General features: G+C 39.6%; 1 protein-coding gene across 7 annotated transcripts in view; it reads right to left on the bottom strand.

Annotated features, from left to right (window-relative positions):
• Nucleotides 1–139: 139 nt before the first annotated feature.
• The window catches only part of LOC122985432 (suppressor of tumorigenicity 7 protein homolog), a 64,552-nt gene continuing 55,963 nt past the window's right edge, over nt 140–8,728 (bottom strand). For 5 of the 7 annotated variants that reach the window (XM_044356076.1, XM_044356072.1, XM_044356077.1 and 2 more), the window contains 4 exons: nt 6,952–7,102; nt 6,715–6,807; nt 4,761–4,903; nt 140–590 (listed from right to left, as the gene is read on the bottom strand). In XM_044356076.1, the coding sequence (XP_044212011.1) occupies nt 495–590; nt 4,761–4,903; nt 6,715–6,807; nt 6,952–7,102 (483 nt within the window). In that variant the 3' untranslated portion in view covers nt 140–494. The remainder of the gene's footprint in view (nt 591–4,760; nt 4,904–6,714; nt 6,808–6,951; nt 7,103–8,728) is intronic. The other 2 variants (XM_044356073.1, XM_044356075.1) reach the window with 1 other exon arrangement.

The raw sequence follows: 8,728 nt of genomic DNA, 5'->3' as shown, positions 1-8,728 counted from the left end.
AAGAACAACAACAACAAAAAAAAAAAAAACCCAACCAGTGTTTGAAAAGCTCAGCGGCTCCAGATGACGGTCGGCTGTTAAAACTGCATCGCTGCCCGTTTCTGAATCAAAATGGCGGGAAGAAGCTGGCTTGCAGCAATACACAAAAAGTCCTTTATTGTATTTTTTTGTCTTTTCACTTTTTTAATGATGGCAATTGATCACCTCTTTTTGTACAACAAAAGAACAGCTTTAAATAATTGAAAACCCAAAAAAATGCAAACATATCAAATAAAGTCAAAACCAATTCTGAATTCCGTTGTTTTTGCCTTTTTGTTTTCATGCCTCCTCCCGTCGTCTGTTCTCAGTTTGGTTTGAACTCGTTAATCTTGGCACAAAGGTGTGTCAGTCCAGTCCAACGCAGCGTTCTGGGTTTCAGTTCAGCTGTTTCTGTCTGGATGGAGGTCGGCTCCTGGTACACGGGGTCTTGATTCTGGTCCGGTTCGGTTCAGGGGTCAGATGCGGGTGAGTTGGTGCCAGAGGCTGGACGGCAGGATGCTCTCCACCTTCTCCATGATGAAGTTCAGAGGAGCGAACAGCGTGCTGAGGAACTGAAAGGAGACGAAGAATTAGAAAACACGACACTTTGATGTGTTCCTTCAGGTTACGGCTCACATCAGCAGGAGGACAGAAGACTGACAGCTGAGCAGCTTCCTGTCCCTCAGGTTACCAAACATAGTTCATGACTTTTATATAAAAAAAATACAAAAGCATCATTTCCTTCATCAGAATGACTCTTGAACTTTCAATGTTTTAGCTGCTTTCAACATCCCTCAACATTAATTTAAAAAGGTATATATTAACTAATCAAGTAATTAGTTCCCAGAGCCCAAACTGATGTCTTCAAGTTGCTAATTTTGTCTGAACAACTGTTCAAAATCAAAATTATAAAACATTTATAATGAAATAAAACAGAAAAGCAGAAACTGTAAGACTTTATTCTTGACTTCTTAACTCAGCTTTCAACCATAACACATCGTCCTCGTTTGTCTTAACAGCAGAAAAAAAAGACTTAACAGGAAAGACCACAGATGAAGACCATTTATAGGGTTGAAAACTCTGGAAAAAGTGGTTGGGATGGCTTTATGAAACCATTTCTAAATCTCAGAAATGGACGTTAATGCTTTGCTTTTAAACACAACAGACACGAACGCTTTGGCTGCTACTGGGTCTGCTCGTCAGTACGTCTATCTCCATGACAACTGAACAAACTATATGCTAATGAAGACCCTGTGATACACCAGAAAAAGCTCATAAGTGGACCTTGAGTTAGTGAACCATAACTCGTTGATTAATTGACTAATTGTTTTATGTTGTAATTATCAATTAGTAATTTTTGTCTTCTTAAAATTTCTGTCCTCCGACATCAACATCTACACCTGAAATTCAAAAAGGTAATATCTTTAAAAATAAAAAAAGTCAATGTTGGCACTTAAAAATGTATTTTTAACTCTCAAAAAAGATTTGTGACCAAACATTTTTCCAGACAATGGAGCATAACTTTGCGCCTGCAGTCTCGACTCAGAGGACAGTACAGCAGACTGGTCCTCAGACTGGTGTTTTGGCAACAACCAGTGGAGAGGCTGAGGGGTGATAGGGGCTCCACCAGAGCCATGTCAGGTCATGGAGGTTCCCACTTTGTCAGATGGCAGATAAAAGCCATCACAGGTTTGTTAAAGAGAGAGAGAGAGAGAGAGAGAGAGAGGAGTCTCTTTTTAAAACACTATCTGTGTCGCCCGTCCTCTACCTGCATGATCCGCCTGCTAGTCGGGGGTTTGAGCGCTGACGTCTGCCCGTCGCACATCGCATCACACATCTCTGCTCCGGCTTCAAAGAGGACTTCAAAGTAAAAGGTGTGTGTTCTGTGTGTTTGAACTGTGTGGGCGGCAGCGAGCGATCGTCCCAAAAAAACAAAGTGTGATCCCCGCAGCAGCCAATGAGAGATCACGAGACAATACACTTAGCAATAACTCAGCTAAGTCAGAGCCAATTTAAACATACGGTGATTGATGTATTGTGCTGTTAGTCGAGGTAATCAGTGACATGTTGTCTTTTCATGAACAGACATCGGTTGGGATGTGTTTACACGTCAGTGAAAACCTCACGAGCAGTACAGATATGCTCAGTCAGGCTCTGCCCATCAGCAGCAGACACATCCTGAACCACTAAATGTCCACTTAAAGTCAGATAAAAGTTCATTAATTGATTAGTTGATTGACTGAAAATTAATAGGCAACTATTTTGATAATCAAATAATTGTTTTAGTCATTTGTTAAGCAAAAACACAAAGTTTTCTGGTGGCAGCTTCCTGAATGTGACAGTTTGAAGCTTTTCTGTGTCATAAAACATGATAGTAAACTGAATATCTTCAGATTTGGACCATTGATCAGATAAAAACAAGACATTTCAAAACATCACAGTGAGCACTAAGACATTATAACGGGTATTTTTACTTATTTTCTGACATTTTCTTGATTAATCAAGAAAATAATTATCAGATTAAGTGATAATGAAAATAAACGTTAGTTGCAGCCCAAGCTGAGACATCGAGATGTTGACAGGGATCAATGAATCAGATTAAATCTATTGACTGATATCAGGAAATGAATCTATGTGTAATAAATCTATTTAATGTCCCCAAAAGTGATCTAAGTAAATGTGTGTGTGTGTGTGTGTGGTCCAGGTATTCCTCACGTTGTGGGGACTCACCTCCCTTATGGGGACAAAAAGCGAGTCCCCTTAACGTAAATCATTAATTTTGGGGTGAAGACTTAGATTAAAGTTAAGGTTAGTTTAGAGTTATGTTAAGGTTAGGGTAGGTCTCCAAGAAATGAATGTAAGTCAATGTAATGTCCTCTGAAGTCATGGAAACGCGACTGTGTGTGTGTGTGTGTGTGTGTGTTCTCAGCAGGTAGATGGTATCTGCTGATAGTGTCACATCAGGCAGGAGAGATGAGCTCACCCACATTCCAGGGGAGCAGCACAGCGCTGCGGGGCCGCAGGGTGCAGGGAGGGGGGAGGAGGCAGCGCCCTCCGCTGGCTGCTATGAATATAAGAGGAGGAGGGGCTGATGACTGGTGGGGATGTGGTGGCTCATCTCTGCGTTTAGTACCGAGAATGCGAGACGATATTTAACATCTGCAGGTTCTTTTGGAATTCCTCGTCTTTAAAGGGAAACTCCACCAATTACACACATCAAAGTCTGTTTCCAGGTGTTGGGGAGTAACTACTGCATGTGTGGAAAAAAGGAGTTTAAAGCCTTCTGTGGTTCCAGAGGGAGAATCTGATCAACTGTGATGTCACTAGAGTCAGTGTCAGTTGGGGCTGAAGACTCAAAGTTTGACAATGAAGAAAAATCCAGTCGTGTGGATGTACTTCAGGCTAGCATCTCCAGGCTACATTACCCGCTACTAGCATAACAAACCCAAATCTCTGACCAAACTGTCAACAGTTGAGTTGCATTGTGGGTAATGTAGGTGCTTGAGAGTACTCTTTTAATAAATCTCTTTCACAAGGTTGCAAGTATTTGATAAAACACGTCTATTTACTTTACAACAGCACAGTTATCACCTGCTACGAAACACGTGTTCACATTGTGGTGCAGCACGACGTGCACCAGGCAAAACTGTCTAAATGACTTTCAAATATACAGCATGAGTAGCTGCAGGAGCCGACCAGCTCACCAACCTCAATCATAAGTAGAGCTGCAATGATTCATTGATTAGCTGATCGACAGAAAATTAACCCTCAACTTTTTTGATAATCGATTTGAGTCATTTTTTAAGAAATTCTGTGATTCCAGCTTCTTAAATATGGATATTTTCTGGTTTCTTTAGTCTTGTATGATAGTGAACTACCATTATTGGCCATTTTATAGACCAAACTAATCGTTTCATCAACAAAAATAATCGACAGATTAATTGATGATGAAGATAATCATTACTTGCAGTCCTGAACATAATAGCTGTGCTTGTCTGGTGGTTGATTTAGTTGATGCTCTTACAACCAGTGCATCAAATTAAACAAATTAACTTCATGGTTATCAAATATTAAACACAACCAGTAGTCCAAGAATGGACAAGGATTATTTTTAAAAAGTAGAAGTGAAATCATCCAATGAGAAACAAGATTAAAAGTCCAGCTAGTGACCCCTAGAGGCTGTAACGTCTCTCTATGTTCCACAATATAAAAACATTTATTATACTGAATATAATGATTTTTGTATTCCTGGAGCCCTGACAGATGTGGGGTTGAAAATATATAGATTATCTCAGCTAGACGAAAGGTCATGGGGTCATTAAAATCAAATCAGTTTATTATCTTGGAGAAAATTTCACAGCAGTCTGTCTGTCAGGTTATGATGGGACGGCACAAGCAGAGAGGTCAAAGGGTCATTGGATACATTATTCTATCCAGCAGATTTTATGGAAATCAAGCTATTAACTTGCAGGATTCCTTGTCATTTACCAAAGTGTGGCTTAATGGGAAAGTTTCATGTTAGAGAAAAGGTCGGAGGGGTCGCCGAAACTCAATCAGAGTTATTATCTGAGGACTAGAAACATCCACAGCAAACTTAGACAGTAGTCATGAAATCCTGCAGCAAATATGAGAGATCTAAACTTGTATCTTCGTCTGTAACTTTCCAAACAAGGGAAACAAGTTATGGTGTTTGTGTGTGTTTGTGTGTGTGTGTGTTTGTGTGTGTGTGTGTGTGTACTCACAGCTTTAGCAAACACTCCCATGAGTTCGGGGAACTGGTGTGTGAGCAGAGCCAGCATAGCGGTGAAGGAGCAGAGACCGGCTGTGAAGAGGATGAAGAAGGGCAGCTCCTTCTTCGGGTAGACTGACACCTCGTGAAACACTGCTTCCACGTGGGACACACACACACACACACACACACACAGACACACACAGACACACACAGCACAAAGTTAGTTTTGAGCATTTTTTACACACACACACACACACACACATCTCAAAATGTCCACTACTGGTTGCAGGTCAGTTAGTTTATAACCATTTATTTGATAAAAACATTCTCGCAGTTTACTGTCCAGAAATTTAAATGTTTTTTAGATTGTACCTGCAATCACATTAATTAAATATTTCACAAAATGTTTTTTTCTTAACACTCAATTATTAATTTTTCCCCAATTCAATCAAATAAAACAGCATGAACAACAACAACAACAAATGAAAAACAGGAAAATAAATGCAGTACAACTTGACGATTGCAGACTCCTCATGATGCAGGTGATATGAAGTCAATTTGAATATTTTAATATATAATATATAATATTTCTATCACAGATACATAAGCATGGGAGTGTATTGCAAAAACTCAAGTATCAATGCAAAGATAAGTATAACTAGAGTATCTCTAAGACAGGATCCATCAGCAAAAAATATATAGCATTTAACTGAGTAATGCAATGTTCTGTCCAAATATGGACATATATGGATCTGGATCTATTGTTTTGTTAGAGATATATGTGAAGGCTTCAGATATTAAGGTCCAGCAAAATGGGTTTTTTTTTTTTAGCAAACTGAAAATAAATAAACTACCTAAACCTCTAACAGACATCTGGCACCTCCCAAACGCCAGACAGAGACGTATGTTTTTATTAACCAGCCGAACAAAAATCATCTTTATTTTTTAAAGAGTTAAAGATAGTAATTACAGACTAAATTTGAGTCTAAATGTAGCAACATAATAAACTCCACGTGGTTCAACTAATAGCTGCTGTGTTAAAGGGAGGATTTTGAAGGCAGCAGTGTGTCTTTATGTCAACAGCAGGCTGACGTACAGACATGTCTGATCAGGTTACTGCTAACATACAGCTCTATAAAGTCTGAACTAAAGGATCTCACATACATCAAACATGTGACACACATCGCTCCTGTTAGAGGAAAAACACTGCTGCTGCATCGGTTTTTTAGTACTTAGATCTATAAATTTACATGAATGTGTCTGAGGTTGTTTTAATAAGTTAAAAACCATCTTTTTAATGTTTACATCCACCCAGCTAATCAAGCATGTATACATCCACAGACACACACTTCTCTGTGCATATTCAAACATGCTCACACTCACACACACACACACACACACACACACAGACAGACAGAGCAAAGTGCGTTGCTGCCGGTGGCTGGAGGCCAACTTAATCAACTGAAGGTTTGTGTGTGTGAGGACAGACGAGCTGCTGAGCAGACAGCACGACGACACACACTCTTCGCTTACTCGAACTCACGAGAACCAGCGCTCCCTTCAGGAATTTGTCTCATCATCACAAATTATTAATGACAAATTCAACCGCTCGATCTTTTGTGCCAGACTTAAAAAATCAGCATAATTATTCTAAATGAAAAGTCTTAGAGAGACGGGGGAGCTAAAACGATCTGTTTCACACAGAGGATGAACTCAGGGTCAGTATAAGATAAATAAGGAGGTTTTTTTTTAACTGTGAATGATTCAAAGATATTCCAGTAGAGCTCCAGAATAAAAATATAGACCCTGAAATGTGCACAATACATCCCCTTTAAGACTAAAATCCAAACTGTATATTTGCTGCTGTGAAACAGAAAATAAAACAGATTTAAACAGTGTATACATTGGGGTGTATATATATATATATTAGTGTGTGTGTGTGTGTGTGTCAGGGCGTCTCTTACTGGGTAGCAGCTCTCTGTCTGCTGTCTCTGTGCAGATGGGGTAGGGATAGAACAGGTGACCCTTCTCCAGAGGATATGGGATCATTCTGAACGCTACAAAAACACAGAGAGAGAGAGAGAGAGAGAGAAGTGGTTTAAACAAAGACAGCTGATGACTCCTTTAAAATTGATTTGGAATGGCCGATGTGTGTGTGTGTGTGTGTGTGTGTGTGTGTGTGTGTGCGTGTGTGTACTCACTTCCTTCCCAGGTGCAGTGTAGCAGGTTGAGCGCCCCCTCCACCCTTTTCCAGTGCTGCAGGTGGAAGAAGGCGTAGGCGATGGCCTCGCTGTCGCCTCGCTTCAGGATGTGTTCTGGAGGAAGAATCAGACTCTTCATCTCCAGCAGATACTGAGGAGGAGACGAGAGGGAACAGAGACGGTCAGACAATCACAGAAAAAGGAAAAGAGGACTGGATATAGAAACAGCTTTTAGTGACGGTAGTCCCTCTGAATTTAGAACAAATGGTCAATAAAACACAGTTTAGTAATGAAAAGAAAGCACACACGACCACAAGCTGCTTCACAGCAACAGTCTGAAACATTTTCTGATTAGACTTGAGCTCATAATCTGTACAATTACTGCACCGACCTCATCTGAATTCTGTTTCACTTCCCTCACAATTGGATTTAGTTTGTTACACTTCATCAGGATTTTTTTATTACTGTGAAATGTCAGTCTGATATTAAATAGCTGCAAAACAGTAAGCGACTTTTTTTTCTCTTTTCTATCTTACAGAAAAAAAAAATTATAGCTACTCTTTAGTATTCAGCATATAAAAAGGTTTTAGAGTTCAAAAGAGAAACAAAATGCATCAGAGAAGTGATCATTTTACCAAAGGCAAATGTCACAAATGCAAACAGTCAATCGCAGTCAATCAAAGTTTCATAGAAATAGTCACTTTACTCACACAGATGATCATATATTCAGTTGCTCTGCTATGTTTTTCAATGATCAGCTGCATTTTACGGCTCACTATGAGCCGACATATGTATCTGAGCTGTGTTAAGTTGCTGCTGATGCAAACTGTAAATTCCAGCTCACTGTTGCTTCACAATAAAATCTTTCCAACCAGTGAACCAAAAGGAGACTTTTAATTAAATTAGGGGCTGGGTGATATATCAAATTAATTCAATTAATTTGAATTTTTGTGTTTTGCAAAATGTGTGAAATGTCTAAATTGTGAAGATCAAGTCATTGCAACATGCACAAAAAGTTTACTTTTAGTTAAAAAGTAACAGAGACGACAGCTGCTACATCGGCCGTTTTTAGTCCAATAAACAGTTACACTACATGTTCACCTGCTGCAGTTTACAGGTCTGTCACGACTCCAGGTGGTGAGATTTCTCTGGTTATCTTGTAATGAATTTAACGGAGGGACAGACTGAGAATGACTCTGCACACTGATCTGTGCTCTGGGTTTGTGTTAGTTGACGAGGTCTCATCTCTGGTTACTTTATTCAGTCTGTCGCTAACGCTAGTTAGCAGACAGCTAGCTGTCTAAAAACATATGATTGTTTCAAGTCTGCATTTTGCAGGCAAACAGCAACTGATAAAAAATTGTGAATTAAGATTTTATTTTTTGGTTATATCTCCCAGCCGTAATTGAATTTATAGGAAGTGTAAAGTGTTTATCACAGAGTTGGTGATGCTTAGTGAGCAGTGCTATTCTTCAATAAAAACAGGTTGATAGAGAAAGGTATTTGGAGCTATTCATTTGAAGGATCACTTCAAATGAAAAAACACTGCAGAGAATAATAGTGAAAGCAGAAACAGCCGCAGTGAGACGTTAGATGAAGAGCTGCAGACAAACAGGCTCTTACTGCGCTTTCAGCAAACGATAACAGTCATCAAGGTAAACAACTTATTTGACCTCGCCTTGCTGCGCTGTACGCTGCGCCAGCACAGCTTTTACTTCAAGCGTATCCTCATCATCACAATCAAAAGACAGACTTATACTGCGACCATGTGATCAGC

Source organism: Thunnus albacares, chromosome 7, assembly GCF_914725855.1.
Source record: "Thunnus albacares chromosome 7, fThuAlb1.1, whole genome shotgun sequence".
In the NCBI taxonomy this organism is placed as follows: Eukaryota; Metazoa; Chordata; class Actinopteri; order Scombriformes; family Scombridae; genus Thunnus; species Thunnus albacares.
This window is presented reverse-complemented; position numbering and strand designations above follow the sequence as displayed.